This window comes from Plasmodium malariae (assembly GCF_900090045.1).
Source record: "Plasmodium malariae genome assembly, chromosome: 3".
Lineage (NCBI taxonomy): Eukaryota > Apicomplexa > Aconoidasida > Haemosporida > Plasmodiidae > Plasmodium > Plasmodium malariae.
The window spans coordinates 1158428-1179490 of NC_041777.1; the positions used below are offsets into that span (position 1 = coordinate 1158428).

The following is a 21063-nucleotide window of genomic DNA, read 5'->3' on the forward strand; positions in this document are numbered from 1 at the left end:
CAATAACTATTTATATTTTATAAACACGACTATGTATGCCAGTATTTTTATCGGGAAGTAGTAAAAAATTATGTTCTTAGTTCTTTTGATAATTTGAATTTTTCACTGTTTAAATATTATTCAATTTATATTTTACGGAATGACTTCAGCTTAACTAAATAATTTGTTTATATATACACATCTTTCTGTTAAAATAAGTTACATGAATAATATATATATATATATATATAGACATACGTTAATATTAATATATAATTGAATTATTCATGTAATTTCATTGGAGTGTGTTAATTTATAATTCACTAAAATGTTTTGCTGTATGTTTTTTATCTGATTTTAATGTAAAATGATTATTTGTTTAGATTATGAAGAAAATGTATTATTATTGTTATGTTAACAATAAATGTGTCTTTTTTGAAAGCATTATATATATATATAAATAATTATTGTTACAGTAGTACGTATGTATATTTTTTTTACCAAAACAAAATGTTAATAATTATTCTATAAAATATATTTTGTACGAAATATTTTATAAAAGGTACTAATTATATAAATACTTTTAACTAAATTTTTTATACAGTCTAATTGTGAAATTATAAATATATAATGAAATAATGTACTTCATAAATAAGGATTATTTATAACTGCTTAAAAACCATGTGATTCTAAATCATTATAATTAAGTGAAGTTTTTGAACCAACCGTTATATTATTCTTTTATTTTATTATAGTGCTTACTCAGAGATTCGTAAATTACTAGAATATTTATTATGTTGAAAATTTATATATAGGTAATCTATATATTTTATTTATTTTTTACATCATTAAAAAATTAAATTAATGAAAATAATTAACATATTATTAGCATATAATTTATTGTACCGTTTTCTAAATATCTTTTATATGGGATTAGATAATGGAAAGCTTATACATAATTTCTTAATAGGAGTCACGCTATTATTTTCGTATTCCCCTAATAATTACATTAAATATAATGAATACTTTAATTCTTGGATTTTGACATAATTATTAAATTTAAAACAGTGAATGACTTATTTTTATTAATAATTTATATTATCTGTTTTGTTTTTTTATACAAGTTTTTTCTAATTTTTTTATTATGTTTTTTTGGATGTATTACTTTATAACCTCGTTATAATTGTAGTTGGGCACTTACTTTATTATCTACTATGCAAAGATATTATCTAATACGCATTATGAGAATTATTTAAGTGTTATTATGAATTCATCTATATTTAATATTTAATTTTTTATTAATTTTTATAAATATACTAAATTTTTATATTTACTCATAATATATTCAATAAACTAGCTAAATTATAACTATATTGAGGTGTTTTCCTTAGGATGCTTTAATTTTTGTTTATTTTATAATGTACCTATTGAGAAAATTGTTATAATAATATATAAATATATTTTAACTGTAACTAATATTTGATAAATATTTATTGAAATATTTACGGATGTCTATTATTGCCTACACATTTCCTGTATAGTATTGAAAGTTAAATATCTTAAGGATATCCTAGAAAATGAATAACTAATAAAATTTATCCTCTATGTTTATATATATATATATATATATATACATATACAAATTATTTTATTTTAAGATAGCTAATAATTACAATATGCGAGATTTATTATTCTGATTAAATTGTGTAAAAATATATATAAAACGTCTAATGAGGAACTCAAAATTGCATAATATGTAATAAAATAAGATAAAAAAAATATTTTTTTGATGCAGGATTAGAATAAATATATGAACATATTCACTTTAGGGTTTTATATCTTTCACTTGTAATTGTATTTTATTTGTTTATCCGTTCAACTAATAAAAAGAATGTGCACATAATTTTATATGCACTTTCAATGAATTATCTAATGGAAATTTAACCGTAAATATTGCATATGATTATTCTAAAAATATTAATGTATACACGAAAGATGTTTATTTAAACCCATAATATATGTAAAAATGAGGAAGGAACTGATTTATGGGGTAAATGAGTTACTTTAATAAATTAACATAAATTCATTAATATAATTTTTAAATGAAACACTTTTTCATATTAAAGTAATGAATTCATTTCATTATTCACTAATTATTTATTTTTCTAATAAAAACGTTTAATTCATTAAAAAAATTCTCTTGCGTGTTCATTTATTCCTTTATACCGTGATTTGTAAATAGTGAATTGATAATATAACCATGAAATTTTGTTTGCGTAATATATAAAACTATAATTGTAAGAATTATCTATTGTGATGTTTACTAGTAATTGAAAGGATAAGTTAACTATGAAAATAATTTTGTTTATATTTTAATAATTTTTAAAGATTAAGGCCACATTGAAATTTCATTAATATACAATTTATGTTTCATATTAAATATTCCATTACATCTAAAATGTATATATATATATATATATATATGTATATATCTTTTATATTTTTTAAAATTATATATTATCAATAATCTATCACGTATCTTATAAAAAATATTATATTTTTTCATATGTAAATATAACTGTTATTATACATGTTATCTAAAAATATATTGTAACTTGTTTCATGTTATGTATAACTAAATATATGAACATAAACTAAATTCAAACTTAAACTTTAGATATTAAAAATGGATAATGATTTCTTTCAATATCTTATTTTTCAACAAAAAAGATCACCAGTAATAATATATCATATATGATAAAAACATATATAGATTTTCATAGATACATTAAATTTGGTAATGCTATAAAGGTATCGCCTTATTGATATAATGTATTACACTTTAGTATATGAAATATATAATTTTATAATTAAGGATACGTATGTCTTTTTAAATGTATTTCAAAAATATAACAATGATCAAACAAAAAAAGAAAATATTCTTATAATGTTTTAATCAAACTTACTTCCATTTAAAAGATACAAGAAAATATGTAGAAAATTTTTTAACTTGAATAATAATTTGGTGAATATAATTTATTGAATAAAAAATTCCTAAATTAATAAATAAAATTAAGTGGGTATTGTAAATAATATTATGTATATAATAATAATTATATGATAATAAATTTTTAAAAGTATTATTTACAAAATTCAAATAACGCTTATTCTGTGAGAAAAAATAAATAATCATATATATTAATTTAGGGAAAACATATAACTCTCAAAATAACTAAAATATTTCATTAAAATTAGGTTTTTTTCATTGTAATATTATTAGTTATTTCTTTAAGATTTCATAAACAACAAAAATAATCCTAACACAATAATTAAATCCTCTGTTTAAATATAATGTAAATGAAAATTATGTTATAAAATCCTTTAAAAAAATATATCTTATTTTTTTTTTAGTCATGGTGAAATTAAGCATTAAAAATTTACTTTTTTATTTATTCAAAGCAGTATTATTTAGAAATCATGAATTTATATACATTCATAATTTGTTATAAATAAATTGTAAAAATGTGAACAAAATAAAACAGTATATTTATAGAGCAGAAACAAAATAATTATGAATAAATAACATAAGTAATAAAAAAAAAAATATAATATATTTCTTTTATGTTATTCATAATAATGAATGAAAAGAAAAATCATATATATATATGTATAACTTTTAATAATTTTTTCATATGTAATATTTTTATTATAACATGATAATCGCTTTATGCTTAAGTTACGACATTTTATATATTATAATTTTTAAAATTTATTATATCAATAACTTATATCCAGAATGATAAGAAAATATTTGTTAATATTTTTTTATGTTATTGATATAATAAATTACCTTGTATTTCATTTACCATTAGAAATAAGAGAAACCATAGGAAATATTATAGAACAAATATATAATTGTGCTACATAATAGTATTATTTTTTAGAATTGCTTTAGCATATATGAAAAATTAAATAGATTTTAAGAATATATTTTCCAAATTTAATATATGGAATTGAGTTATATTAATTACTTTTAGTGATATTGGAAATATGTTCACTATGGTAGGTATAAAAATATTATTTTATTTATCAATTTAAGAAGTTAACATTTTTCAGTTTTTTTTAAGAAAAGATTTACTAAAAATAATAATCTTCTTTGTTTAATTATATGTAATTGCAGATATAGCAAAAGTTATACTATGGAAATTATGTCATGTAAAAAAAAATAAAATCTTGACTTACAAGTTAAAAAAGAAACATTAGCTGAAGGAAATAATTTTTAATATCATTTTATAGTATATATATATAATAATTGTATTATAAATAATATAAATATATCATAAGCAATATTTTCTATCAGATTATAAGCCTTTTATTTTTTATGTTATATTAGTGGTTTTTGTTAGAATTATCTATCATTTACTTATTTTTAATTTTGTAATATATATTTTTTTGTAAAGATTGTTACACTTATATGCGTTATTGTTCATCCAACAAAAGAACAAAGGATATTTCTTTTGTTGAAATAATTTAGTTTTTTGTTTGAATATTCATTTAAATATTAACAAAATTTCATAATTTATTATGTATCTATAATTAGCCTTATGCAAACAATTAAAAGTACAAAATTGCCTAAAAAATGTATATCATTATGCATTATAATTTTTAACTTAGCATATTTCGCATAAAATTTTATCTTAAAGTAAATGTGATAATAATGATTCAATATGTATATAAAATGAAATTGTTCCATACTTTATTTCTTTTTTTTTATTATATACTGTTAAATTGTATTAAGTTAAATTTGTTTCTGTTTTATTAAAAAAATTAATGTAATAAAATTAAATAATTTCATTTTATACATGAAATATATTAGGTGTTATTTTCCCATAAAAATATATTAACGGACATAAATATTTATAAAAAAAAAAATACTTCATTTTAAAATATATTGTCATTTTTTATATAGAAAAATTTTTATATGTATAGTTTTAATTAATTCAGATTGTATATATCCAGTAATGTTAAAAGAAAATTATAAAAATGGATGAAAAGTTTATGTATGTTTTCAATATTCATAGAAAAAAAATAATTTATAGTATTTTATTTAAATATCATTCTTCATAAATAAAAATATGAGTAAATTTATTCTTTATAAAAAATAATTAAGGATTTATATAATTCATTTTATTTATACAATTTTCAGAATGAAATTTTGGCAGCGATACCTTCAAATAAGATATACGAAGAATTTAAGTCTGAGGTCGATGAGGAAAATAATGAAATAAGTTGTGATATATTTAATTCAATAAAAAGCAAGTACAAAGATAAGTGTGTTAAACTTTGTAAAAATGTTGCAAGAAACTTTAAATATTTATATGAAAGAGGTAAACCAGAAAACTATGATTACCGTTGTTCGCATTATAAATTCTGGGTATATAAAGAAATAGAGAAAATGTTTGAAAAAAATTCAGCGGGTGATGATGTTAAAGATGTTATAACTCAATTTCTTAATCTGCAAACTTCTCTTACTGGAACTTATGGGTTATATAATTGTAATTATATATTTTTAAAAAAAAATTTAGAAGAATTGGATAATAAAAATAAAGAAAAATATTTGTATGAGTATTTTACGAATTACGATAGTATTAAAAGTAAGGATATATGCATCAAAGTTGACGTGAAAAAATACAAAAAATATATTAATTTTATTAGTTCTCTATATAAAAATAAGAAAGAGAACTGTTGTTGGAATGAAAAGTCAGTTTGTCCGCATTATTTTCTGAAATGTGGTGAAGAGTTTAATCCAAGTAAATTATTATCTGTATTAGAGTCCGACAATGGTGATAGTTGTAATAGATTAGAAAGTTTTAAAGAAACTATAAGTATTAAAAAAAAACTAGATTCTAATATTTTAGAACGAGCTTTTTTGAATTCAATTCTTCTTACTGATTGTCCTATTAATAATAATAGTACTATTTTACGATGTGGCTTCATCCGAGCATCTTCTGTGAGATCTAGCAGCGGAAATGCAGTTGAAAACAATGAACAGAGAACGAATGCAGTAAGTTCATCTTCAGGAATTCGCATGATAAAAGCTAATGCGGATTCATCAAAAGTTCTAAGTGAAAGAATTATAAAGCAATTTGCTACTAGTGTTTCAGAAGAAAAACATAAAATGTCATCTGTTGAAAATCCAGGTAATGAATTTAGATGGAATTTTGCAAAAGGGACACTGAATTGTCCACCTAAGAGACCAGAAGAGGATAAATATGGAATGTGTGAATATATTGAAGAATTGGTTGAAGATGGTTTTTTTGAAAAAACAGAAGATTCTAAGGGTTACAAATATAAGAGAGGCCCGTTATGGAACCACAAATACTTAGTAAATGTAGCTAGAAATAAAAGACAAGAAAAATTAAGGAAAAGTACTCCATTAAAATTAAATTATTCAGGACGTTTACAAGCTATAATCCATAATAAAGGAGAGGTATCTTATGCTTCAAAGTCAAAAGGAAAAGCAGTTCCAGAAAAGGATATAGAATATAATGTATTACGGAACACTTTTTCCCGTATTTCCATTGTAGGTGCTTTGGTATTGGGAATAATTTTTGTCTTTTTCCTTTATTTTAAAGTAAATAATAAGTTTCATTTTTTATTATAAATATATTATAAGTTTTTATTAATAAAAAATTTATTTTTAAATGTTTTAATTTTAATATAATAATATTATGTTGGTTTTACACATTTGATTTGTTTATTAGTTTACTCCCTTTGGGTCATATGTAGGTAAAATTAAAAAAAGGAAAAAAAGATATAGAACTAATTTAGCTCAATTAAATAGGCAAAGAATACCAAGGAGATTCATAAAACGTACTTATAGAAATTCTGACAGGAGGAGATTTAGTGTAGTAAATATAGAATAAAGAACTTTATTCCATTAGTATTATGTAGATTATCAAATTATTTATTTAAAGATATTAAAAAACTTAGCAAAGTGAGATAAATATATATTTTATTTAATAGCCATATTTAAAAAAAGCAAACAAAAAGGAGATATAGTTAAAATATATTATTTTTTATTTTTAACTTTTTATATTTCTTTGTATGAATTTCTTTGTATACGTCTTAGTAATATTGTTAATTGCATTTTTTTATGGTAATAATTTTTTTTTTTAAATTACTATAACTTTGGAACACTATATTATTATATCTTATACCTAAAAAAATATATTTGATTTTGACATTTGGTTATAATTAAAGGCTCAATACACCATACGTTGCAGTAATATATTGGTAGGATAGTTTTATTTATTTTAATTTTATTCATGATATAGTATAATGTGTTTATTTAGTGATATGTTAAAGCTTCATATATAAGAAATATATTATGTTAAATTTAATATAAAAATAAATCTGAATTCATAGATATAATGAATTAATTTAGAAAAAATTAATTGAGAAATAAAATAGTAGATTTATGAACTTCTCAAAATGTAATCTTGATATTACTAAAAATATAATAATTCCAAGATTAGTTCATTTTTATAAAAAGATAACAATATAAAATTAAAATTAATGATTATGTTATCCTTGTACAAATGTTTTAAATTTCATATAATATTCATATATTCTTATTTTATCTTATTTTATCCTATTTTTTTGGATAAAATAAAATTGCTCCGGGCGAACACTGCTTTTGTGTATGTAAGATGAAGTTAATGAATAATAGGAACTCTATGCCATATAACACTTTTACTAAATATATACTTAAAGTTAAATACTAAAGCTGTTAATTAATGGTTTTATTAATATACATCATTTATTGGTGGAATATACTATAAATATAAATTGCAAAGTGAATTAAAAAAAGTTCATTATTGAAAATATTATAAGAATTATTTGTATCAAAAAAAAAAAAAAAAAAACAGTAGGACATATTTAGAATTATATATAGAAATTAAATTTTGTTCTTAAAAAATTATATATTTTACTGTTTTTAGGTAACATAATTATAGATAAATTTTTAAATGTTGTTCTATCAGAAATTATTATATAAATGAATTTTTATTATTTAAACAAACAATATTAAAAAAAAATTTAACTTTATAATAATAAAAAATTTATATATAACATAAAAAGAAAGCGCTTATAAAAAAATTTAATGAAAAAATTTAAAAGATATAATATGTATTCAATTTAGTATCAAATTCATGAAAAAAATAAAATTTTGTTTGTCAATGATATATATAAAAATTTTCACACATTTAATTAACTAATATAAATCATGTAATTTTGTTAATATATATATTGCGTATATATTTTTAAGTATTTTAAAATGAATAATTAAATTTCATTACTTTATTACACAATTTTTTAATATTTTTTTTTTGTCTTTTGTAAATTTTAATTTAATAATTTATTATATTTTATATAATATGTTTTTTATAAAATTTGTTTATTAAATTATTCTTAGTTAGAATACAATACTACACGATTTATGAATCATTTTAAATGAGATTTTTAACTATAGTTCATAATAATGTTCCTCGTGATTATATTTATTATCTGCATTAAAATTTGTAAATATGTACAATATATTTTATACTTGAAAAAAATATGTATACATATTATATGAAATGTATTTATGAATAAAAAAAATTTTTTTATAATTAATAAAAAAAATATTTAGTAGTTTATTTTTGTTTCCTAATTCACTTGTTATATAGTTAAGAATTGATAAATAAATTATGCATTCTAATTAAAAGTTAAATTTCAATGTATGGGGAATGAAAATATGAAAAAACAAAAATAACACTACATTACTGCAATTGACAGTCATATATAAATTATATTTTTTTTGCAAAATCATATATATAAAGTGTTACAATAATTTGTATTTTTCTATTGTAATTTAAACTTTATATTAAAGATTATCTACAAGTACTATAATTATTAAGGAAATGTATGTTTTTAATTTTGATACATAATTAATAATTCACATATATAAAAATTCTAAATATTTCATTTTACTTCCTAGTATGATTTATTATTATAATATTTTATCTAAAAAAAGAATTGATATTTTTAATATATTAAAAACATGTTAATATAAATAGGAAAAAGATACATCAAGAATATATCTATTTATAAGATAGTGAATGTTAAATATATAAAATGTATGGGGATTAATATTTTATGTTTTTCATATAATTGAATGTAACTGAATTATTTTAGAAATATTTATATTAACTTTATACCTCGCTAATATTACTTATTTTATAACATTCATTATAGTAATTATATTTTAATTATAGAAATTTTTATATAGTTTTTCTTATAAAAAATGCTATTGTTGTTTCATTAAAGAACTATTTATTTAGTTATTTATTTTCATATAATTATAAAATTTTTAGAGTAAAATAATATTAAATGGCCATGTATTAAAAAAAATTTACTTAATTTCATTTATATATAATAAAAGTTACTCTCATGTAGAGATATATATACTACATTACAAAACATAAAAAAATACAATTATAATTTGTTTTTTATAAGAATATTAAACTTTAAAATAACATATTAATGATGATATATCACGGTTTTTGTTTGTTATTATATTAATATTTTTCAATATATATATTTTATTAAAATAAAAAAAGTTTTATTTAAAAATATTTATCTAGTAATAAATGTATATTTTATGAATAATTAAAATTATAACTTTCATAAGTTGTATTACTAAAATTAAAAAACATCCTTAGTTTACCTATAAAAGTGCATATTTTTTCACATATCACATATCATGCGACAAGTTAGATTTTTATAAATATATTATATAATATAGAATATTTCAAATATCTACACTTTAAATAATGTAATTATTTAAGTGATATAAAAAAAAGCGTTGTAAAATATATTTTTTTTTCCAGCATCATTATTATTATGATATAGTTATAATATTTTATCATCAGAAAGCATTTTTTCCATAATTTAATATTGAAAATAACGGAATTATTAATAAAAAAAAATCAATAAAATTGTTCATTTTTTTTTTAATATAAAGAATATAATATCTATATTTCATATAATATACATGCTCTATGAACGCAATATATAATCATATTAAGAAACCGTATATATATATTTTTTTTAATTGTAATAAATTTAAAATTATGTAATTGCTTTATTATATTAAATTAGATATTTATGAAAAAAGTAAAATTATATTATTTTCATTAATGTTAGTTTCTTGTGAATACCCTTTATATATAAATAACATAATTCATTTTTAAAGATATTCTACATCAGTGTTTTAAAATGAATTATAGATATAACTATTTTATTTAATTCACATAAAAATGTAGAATATTTTACAAAATAAATAAAGCATACTTTATCATTAAATGTACATTATATAATTGTTAATTTTTTACATATTAAATACGTTTAAATTTTAAGGATCTATATAATGGAACAAAAAATTAAGTTACCGCTTTTTAATAGGATTTGTTCGTTTATAGTTTTAACTTGGATATATCATTTTAATTGTGATATGGTTTGACGATTTTATTTAGATATATTTATATAATTCATTTTATTTTATTTTATTTTTTTATTAATACTTGATTCACTGTAAAACTATTTATTCTATTGATAATTGAATATTTGTTTTTTTAGATTACCTTTAATAAATATTTGGATAGAAAAAACAATATTGATGAAACATTAGGTAAAAGGACTTGTCGATTATTAGCAATATATAAGCATGAAAAGGATACAAATATTACATGGCTAAAAAAAGATATACAATCTATAGATAAATACGCAAAACAGTGTACTCCTAATAATTCTACATTAAAAAAAGGAAAAATTAAAGAAACAAATCAATGCACATTAAATAATGCAGTAGGCTATAAACATACAAGAAAAAGTAAATCTGATTTATACAATAGAGAACATTCCTATTTTGAAAAAAGAGTGTTAGACAAAATATACTATAAAAATAAAGTTAGGAATTTTATGAATTATGATTTTATGTTTTTAAACAATGATATAAAAGTAAACAAATGTGTTATATGTGCTGCTACTAGCTGCTTTTTAATAATTGGAATAATAGGAGCTGCTTTATTACTATTTTACCTTGATAAGCTAGCATATGATTTTACATTAAATTGGATTAATGGAATGTATATATTATGTTTGATATTCGTGCTTATAGCTATTATAATAATGATTTGTCTCCACAAAGAAATTGTAAAGTATAAAAAGATAAAACATATAAAGAGTAAATTGCATAATACGGAATATCCTACTCTCTGAGAAGTAGTCTTTTATAATAATAAGTTTCTACAAATTCCTAAGTGTTTTTCCTCAATAGCAAACATATTTATCATTGATTAATTTTGATAAATACAAATGTATGTATCTTGTAAATTAGATCTACAACAGTATAAATGTACGATTTTGTTTATCTTTGTTAATTTAAATGTTTTAATAATTGTCTATACAGATTTTAAAGAATTTCTCGGATTAACACAATATTATGGTTGATATATGTACTCCTATATTACATATAATTATTTTGAAAATTATATGAACGAACCTTAAAATTAATATATATAAAGGCACAATTTATAAGGTTTTATTTATACACTGTTCCAGTTTATTTTTAGTTACCTTGAAATTTTTTTTTTTTATTTTTTATATTGTCCTAAATCCATAATATATTATTTTATGCATAAATAAAATAAAGTCTTATTCATTTAAAATTAAAAATGAATGCGTCTTGTTCTGTATTTTGTGAATAGAGTTGAATATATAATATTATATATATAAATATATATATACTTAATAAAAACTTAATATTTATTTTATATGTTTTATGAAAGATATGTTATAAAATGTAGTTGTGAAAAACATCCTAATATATGTTTACTGTTTTTTTGTAATAAATAAATACGATGTTATAAATATGTAATAAAATTATGACAATTTTAAATATGTAATAATTATAATAGTGTACTAAGTACAGTATTCTAGGTACTTAGAATGAAATGAAAAGTTAAAAATATATATAATCTTTTTTATTCAGCTTATGTTTGATTTTATAAATGTATGATGTTTCGTTTACACAGAAAATAATTCTATATTTATATTTTGAATGATAATTACTATAAATTGTATTATTTGTATATATTATTGTTCTCTGAAAAAAAAAAACTATTCATAAAAATTTTATTTCATTATTTGGTTACTATAATTTTTATTTTAAATTTTAGTATTACGTTATAAATTAATTTCTAAAATACAAAAAATTGCTTGGATGAACTATAGATATATACGGTTATGAATGTTGCTTATAATTATATGCCATTGTAGATTATTTTGTTCTTTATCTTTATAGGTTTAACATGAAGTATTTGGATTATTTAGATGGTTCTTATTTTTATAATATATTTTAAGGAATTAATACTTGTAAAACTGTTCATAGGGTAAAGGACGCAAATATAAAAATATCTAAATAAGATATATTTATATTGTGCTAATATTTTATAGATATATATAATGATTATAAAGCATATATAACCAAAAACATTATATAATACATTAACAATTATGCATTTTCAAATTATTAAAAAGAAATATTTCTTCAAGTAAGTTGTTACATTTTTATGAATGATAGAATACCTTGTGGTGGGAAACATATGTTAACTCAGATAAGTGTATTAAATTATATATTATTCACTTAAGTTATTATAATACATATAATTAGGTATATTCAAGGAATATGAAGCTTTTAGAATAAATTATTAAAATCGTATAACAACTATATTATAGCCTAATAAATGAAAAAAATTAGAGTTAAACAAGAGGAAGGACAAGGAAATACTCATTTTAATCAGAAATGTAACAATATTATCAATATATTTAGTATTATTTATTTTGTGCTATATTAATAAAAATTCTGTTTGAATTATTAATGGATATAAAAAATTGTATTATATATATTAATAAAAATTAGTATAATATAAATATTGCAAATATGTAAGCTTATTTTTTTTTTATGAGTGTTATTTTATGCATTTTTTCTCTTATAACCTCGTATAAAAGAAATCAAAAAATTGGAGGTAATTTAGATCCACATATAATAATATTTAAACCTCGATCAGGATAGACAACATAAAACAAAAGAGTTATTCGAATTATTTAGGATCACATTTTTTATGATACTTCCAATAGAATTATAAGGAGTAATAGTAATTTATTTTTTACCGCTTGTATGATGTAACTGGAGTGTCAAAAGCAACGAATTTATTACTATAAATTGGATATATATTTAAAACGGAAGCATTTTATATATAAATTATAAATAGGTAAAATACAAAAATCATATATAGAATATATGCAGTATAAGGTAATAAATGAAACACAATTTCATAATTTAATATATTAATGAAAAATATAAATGAGGATAATTAAGAAAACATATAAAAAAAAAAAAAAGGAAATTAAATTTTGTATATTGTTCACATTTGCATAATACTTGTTATTTAATAGAGTAAATAATGAAAATGTTTATATAAACAAAAATGGAGTATTGTGTATAATGTATAGCACTAATCTAATTATTGCGGTAATAAAATAAATGCTTATGTACATAGTAACGGATGATGTACTGGTGCTATTAATATATATATGCATGTAACTGTTGAAAAGTACATACTAACATATGCTATGGTATTAGAACAGATATGCCTAATATAATATAAACTGTATAATATAAGAGGTAGGAAAATTTAGTAAATTAGATGACTGGATTAAAAATATTATAATAACTTAAATGGTTTAACATATAAAGTAATTCGTGAACAATACGCAATATTCTATATGAGTTTATTAATTTTACAATTTTAAAAAATTTTTCTTACAATATTTTAGATGGATTATGTACAAAATTTTATTACACAAATACTATTTGTAATAAATATATATATATTTAAGTATAATAATTATACTATAATTTTTTTTTTTTTTTTAGTAATTTATTAATTTTGAAAAGGTACATAAGTCATTGAATAATGTTATTATTTATTGAATGAATAAATCTATTTTTTATTAATATATATATCTATTTTTAATTTTTTAAATATACAATATTCAATAACATAATATTTTATATATATTTTTATTTTCTTCATGTAACTACGTATTATGATTTTAGCAAAAAATTAATGATAATTTATTAATAATTATAACCGCAATACAAGATATTAAATATATATTTATTTTATTAATAATATATATAAGTATACATAAACATTTTTTAAAATATGCTTATGTTTTAATAATGCATATAGATGTAAAATATGTGAATTCAATATATTTTTTTAATATATGGGGCTAATTTTTTCATTTAATATAGTAAAAACCTATTTTTTTTTTAATTATATAAACATCAGAAAGGAATCCTTATTTTTCTTTATATATGGAAAAATTTATAAACATATTTTTAAAGATAAAAGAAAATTTATTTAATATAAACAAAAGTAAGAAAAAAAAATATATTAGTAAAAGAATATATAATTTTTTTTTGTTTTTTGCTATTTTATAGTCATTTATATATTTAAATATATGTAATGATCTTAATAAAATAAGACATAATTTGTGGTGTAATATATATGTTATTTTTGGCATATAAACATTAAAAATAATATTACATTATTTTTCAAATAATAAATTTAACTTTAAATTATTAATAGTAATGTTATATAATATTAAAGGAAAATACATAATTTAAAATTCACTTAAAAATAAAATGTTATAATGTGATAATATTATATTAAAAAATTATATTTTTTCTAATATAGAACATGAACCTTAAGCATTTCAAGTTACGAGAATATTAATTAGTGATGAAATTCTAAATACACTTAAGAGAAAAAATTATTTTATAAATAAATTATAGAATAAATATATAGATATATAAACAAATTTATTTACTAATATTGCTTAAAATTATATTATTATTATGAATGCTTATAATTAATAGTGACATAAAAAAATAAGTTGATATTTATTATATGAAAAAAAAAATAATATGTATAAAAGATTGTATATTTTAGAAAAAATAAGTAAAGCATAAATGTTCAATTTTTATTTTAAGTTAATTATTTTTAATGTTAATTGCATTTTCTGAATGAACTTATTACGTTATTAAAAAAAATAAAAACATTTTTATGGTTAATAATATCTACTAAAATATAGGAAATATATATTGAAATTTTAAAATATAAATATAATAGAATACCATTTACAATATTTAATTGAAATTTTGTTTATGTTTTCATTATTATATACGACTTATTTTCAAAAATACTTAGAAAGACCAATAACACTTAAATTACTTGTTGAAGTTTTCTAATATATATCTTTTTAAAATTTATAAAAAAAAAAAATTATTAAAAGTATTTAAATAAAAGGCAATGTATAGAATATATACAAAATTTGTATATTTAGAAGCTTTAATATATAAGTGTCTAAGTATTATTAGATATGATTCTTATTATAATTCTATTTCTTATATAATTTGATAATTATATGAAAACACATAATTAAATACAAATATAATTAGTAAAATATTTGTTGATATATTGATATTTATGATTTAAAAGTGATAAAATAATAGTATATAAACGGTAATGATTACTGAGAATAGCAAAAGGATGAAATGGGGAGATAGTGAGGAAATATTGTTAACTATGGAAAAATATTTTTTTAAAAATACCTTTAACATTATAGGGATGACTATATGTTACTATATCTTTTTTAGTTTTCATTATAAAAATAATTTTCGTTGAATTGATCCTGTATATATATAAGAAATTTATTTAACAAATACATATCATTGTATAAGCCATAATTATGCTTTTAGTAGGTTCATCTATATATTATATATTTTAATTAATAGATAACATTAAATAATACATTGAAAATACATATATAAAAACGAATTTTCTATTTAATATAACAGACATTTTTATAATGTTAAAAAATGTATTATGTATATGTAATATATAATTAAAATATTATTTGTATACATAAACATAAATATTTCTATAGAAATCATGTATAACGGATATATATATATATATATATATATATATATATATATATATATATATATATATATATATATGATTAGTTAAATTAAATGAGCAAAATGTAGTGAGAAATATGAAATATATATATGTATATATATTTAATTTTCATAAAATATCTATATCACCATTTTTTATATAAAATTTATTTTTTATTAATTATTTGATATTATTGTTATTTGTTTTATTTTTATTAAAGATTGATATTTTATGATCATATCATAAGTGTATTTTTAAAATTTTTATATAATTTAAAAATAAAAAATATTTTATTTTAGAAATATACAATAATTTATAAGAATTAAAATAACACAACAGTATATATGAATTTCCTTATAATTATTTAAACAAAAAAGCATATTTGTCCTTAAATATTATAATTGCAACCATAACATATGTTTTATTGACTAGGATAAATCTTAATAATGGTTAATACAGTATATATTTTTTAAAAAATACTATTTTACATATCCTTGTTTTATTATAGTATAGTGCGTTCGAACAAAAAAAAAAGTTTAGTTTAAATTAAGGATTAAATTATTATAAATATAAATATATTATATATTTTTTTTTTCTTATAACTTTTCAGAATGATCTAGGACTTTCTCTTCCTTCTACAGTTAATTATGATATATTAAATAAAAAAAAAGACTATGAATCCTCTGTTATATGTGACACGTTAGAAGGAGAATTAAGTGATTATAAGGATGTTTTTGAATTTTGTGAGAATTATACTGGAATCATCAAATACTTCAAGAAATTATCATTTTCTGGTGAATTCGCAAATTATCCTTGCATAGTTGTGAAGTTCTGGTTATATGATCGTTTATTTAACTTACGTAATAAACGACAAGAAGTTACTAACATTGAAAATATTATTTCTAAAATAAAAGCAATTATTAAAGTAGATGATAAAATTGAAGGATGTAATTTATTTGATTTACCATATTCGAAGGAAGATTTTGATATAATGAAAAGTTTGTATGATTATGCTACAAATTATAGTACAATTACAGCATATCTAAGAGATAACAGTTATATATGTAATCAATATTTGAAAGATTATATTAATACAAATGATGAAATATATATTAATAAAAATAATAATTGTAACTATGGCAATAAAGGAAATATTGGATATTGCAAAGTATTTGAATATCTTAAAGATCCATATATAAAATTAGATCTATCAACTTTATCATGTAGAGTAAAAGGCTCAGAAGCTTCCGTTCCTATGGAACGACATCATGAGCTACCTAGAGAAGAAGGACCACCTGAAAACTTAAAACAAAAACACTCTCTTCCATTTTCTAATATTATCATGGCAGTTATTTTCCCACTTTTAGGAATTTTTTTCTTTTTATTCATTTTGTGTAAAGTAAATACAAATTAAACGTAAAAACAAAAATAGTTTACATTAATAACGACAATTTATGTTATTACATGTTAATTATTATTATAATAAAATATTATATATTATATATTATATTTTTTTAATTTATAATTTTTAATTAGTTTACTCCATTTAAATCATGGTTAAAATCTCATTTATTGAAAAAAAAAATAATTCAGTTTTACGAAGACGAAGAGTATATACAAGAACATTTGAATAAAAATTATCGCACAGATAGACGTCATATATGTTATCATCCATTATGAAATACATATTCAAAAAATAAACACTTAAAATTAATTGAACTAATACATGGAATATTATGTTCTGTTAAAAGCTAAATAAGTTTAGTTATTTATTTTGAAATCAGATATTCAAAGAATTAATATATGTAGAAAAATATTACATTGTAATACAAAAAATATATTAACACGAAGCATTATTATAAAATTAACATAGTTCAAAGAGGCCATAAAATTAATAACTATTAGAATATGTATATATCGATAAAAGCTAAAAAGCATGTATTTAAAAAGGTAAATTCATAATACAAGAAAATTAATGAAAACATATTCGTTTATAAATTAATAAGAAACAATATAAAATAACTGTATATTAAAAAAAGTAAAAAACTACATATATAATGAAATTAAACGGAAGAAATTTTTTATAAAATATAAAAAAAAGTAAAATTACAGAAATCATATAATTTAAATAGAACTGATGAAAATAATGGTATTGCATATAGTATCGTAATTTATTATAACAAAGCATATCCAACTGATATAAAATGTCTATAAACAATATTATGAATTAACATATATAAGTAGTTTTATGTGCAAAAATACTGAAAGTTATATTATAAATTTGCATACTTCTTGATTCCGTGATTTATATGTGAAATATAAATTAAAATTAAGCAAGAAATAAAAAAATTATCGTTTATTGAGTTTATCAGAGTTAAATATATTTTATATGTTATACGGTAAAGGAATTTATTATTTAATGTAGTAAAATGGATAACATGAAAAAATGATTAATTGTAACATTACGGCGTAATTAATTGTTATTAGAACATTAGAAAAGTACATAAAGAAAAAAAAGATCATATATTTTATATCACTAGTGTAATGAATAATTAACAATAAAATAAATGCTTATATATATTGTAAATTGTGTAGTATAATATATAAACTTTTAATTTTGGAAGTAAATTCTGAAGATATATTACAATTCATTAAACAAAGTTTTATATAAAGTTGTAATGTAAGAGCATAATTAGCTGATAATAAGTGGTGAAATAAGAAAAATGGTAAATAGAGTTTAATTAAATTTCATTATATATACTGTAATAAATAAATTTTACATATGCAATATATTCTTTATATATGTGTATTGAAAAATATTCATAAAAAAAGATAACAAAAATATTTATCATTAAAAAAAAATTTATAAGACAACATATATAGATACAATTCGAGCATAATTATTGATAAAATAGTTTATACTAATTATTATATTATAGAATAAAATAATGAATTTAATTATATATATATTATTAATATTTATTTATATATAAAATATAAAAGATATGCTAAACAAGAGGTAGTTTATGTTTAATAAAAAATTAATAAAAATATGGTGTTTTTCCTGTAACTCTACATATTATATATATATTTTTTTTTTAATTATATAATATAAGGTCAAAATATAAATATACATGAATAAAATATATTCTATATATCTAAATAAGTTATTAAATTTAATTATAAAATATTAAATGAAAAGTTATAAAATGCTAAACATCAAAATATATTGTAGTTCGTATAAAAAAAATAGAATTACTTATACGATAGAATGAACCTATTAATCCATGTATAGAGTAGAATAAAACAACAGTAGTATAATTTTTTTAGAACAAAATACAAAAATATTAAAGTTTAAAGTATGCTTTTTCATATGGAATATATTATATAAGTCTAGTTTATTATGAATATATAATACTAAAAAATATATGGAATACCAAGTAAAATATTTTATTAAAAAAGATAATTATATGAATTACTATAAATAGAATAAATCAAGTTAAACAAAATTTTTTTGTAGTAAAAATAATACGAAAAAGTTAAAAAGAATATATATATATATAACATGTAACTAGAATGTTTTTTTTTTTTTTTAATTGTCTATATATACTTAATACAAATATAATAATAAAAATAAAAAAGAATTAAGCCATAATATAACAAATGGTTTATAGAAAGAATTCAACCACTAAATTAAATATTAACAGTTACTGGAAAATAACTGCCTCCATGAAAATATGTTTTGTAAACGATATCATGAATATTACTGAAAATATTTAAAAAATAAGAATTTATACATTTCGTTATATACATTTAATCTTCGATTTTTTGAATGTTATAAATAATAATTGAAATTTATTTCTTTATTATACTATCATTTTTTTATTCTATACTGGTTTTTATTTTATGATTTATTATAGATTGAACATTAAGATTTTTATAAAATAATTTCTTTAACTTTTATATTAACACACTATAACATAATAAAAAAAATTAATTCATTTGAATATTCTTAATTAAAAATAATTTATAAGAATATTTTAATTCTATTTTTTGTAAAATATTAAATCTAATAATAATAATATAAAAAATTGTTTTTATATTTATATTGCATTTGTAGCTCTTATAAAGAATTTAATTAATATAAAATTCATTACTGATTTAATAATGAAAAAAACATTAAAATTAATAATTTTTAATATCTATAAATTCATTATTTTATATGCGTTTATAATGTATATTATAAATTTTAATATAAATTTAATTTTAAATTTGTCCATGATAGAAACAAAAGTATATCGAAAGAATGTTTATGTTTCTCATTACGTAAAATATTGTCATATGATGTTAATTTATTCTGAAGAATTTTGGAAATGTTTTTTGATAAATGAATTACAGAAAATATATGTATAATAACTTGGTCTTCCTATTATAAATAACTCGAAATAAAAAAGCAACTATTTTTCATAAAACTTATAATAATAAAAGAGTGTAATAGTTAATGTTTTATATATCATTAAAGAAAAAATATTACTTTTAAAAAATGTTACCATAAAAAGTATTATTTATTTCCTTATATAATATAACAATAAACGATGTAGAATTGAAATATTTTAAACTTCTCTTAAATACGTTTCCTTGAAAATATCAGATACCTTAGCGTTTTTAGATATAATAAATATAATAAAAAATTCATACATACTTCTATTATATAGGGGTAATTTTTTTTGATATCTACTGTAAAAGAAGTTAATTTTATCATATATAATAGACAGTATTAAATAAAAAGGAAAAATTTATATATAAATATAAGCTTATATTTTCTAATGTACCACTTAAAATAATAGTAGGATTTAAAAATAGTAAATGAAAAAATGAGCACTTACCAAAAAAAGGATTTTATTAATAATTGTTTAATGAGTGAAAAATTTCAGTAGGTGTTATG

General features: G+C 18.0%; 3 protein-coding genes across 3 annotated transcripts; all 3 read left to right on the plus strand.

Annotated features, from left to right (window-relative positions):
• Positions 1-5022: 5022 nt before the first annotated feature.
• On the plus strand, positions 5023-6905 carry PmUG01_03033100 (PIR protein; the record flags this gene model as incomplete). The annotated part of the gene is made up of 3 exons (XM_029003070.1): positions 5023-5043; positions 5186-6613; positions 6744-6905. The coding sequence occupies 3 exons, from the start codon at positions 5023-5025 to the stop codon at positions 6903-6905; spliced, it is 1611 nt and encodes a 536-aa protein (XP_028859540.1).
• Positions 6906-10450: 3545 nt separating this feature from the next.
• On the plus strand, positions 10451-11301 carry PmUG01_03033200 (Plasmodium exported protein, unknown function; the record flags this gene model as incomplete). Its single annotated transcript, XM_029003071.1, has 2 exons — positions 10451-10537; positions 10660-11301. 2 exons carry the CDS (start codon positions 10451-10453, stop codon positions 11299-11301), a joined length of 729 nt encoding a protein of 242 aa, XP_028859541.1.
• A 5263-nt stretch (positions 11302-16564) lies between these two features.
• Positions 16565-17798, plus strand: PmUG01_03033300 (PIR protein; the record flags this gene model as incomplete). The annotated part of the gene is made up of 3 exons (XM_029003072.1): positions 16565-16567; positions 16729-17517; positions 17655-17798. 3 exons carry the CDS (start codon positions 16565-16567, stop codon positions 17796-17798), a joined length of 936 nt encoding a protein of 311 aa, XP_028859542.1.
• Positions 17799-21063: the final 3265 nt, after the last annotated feature.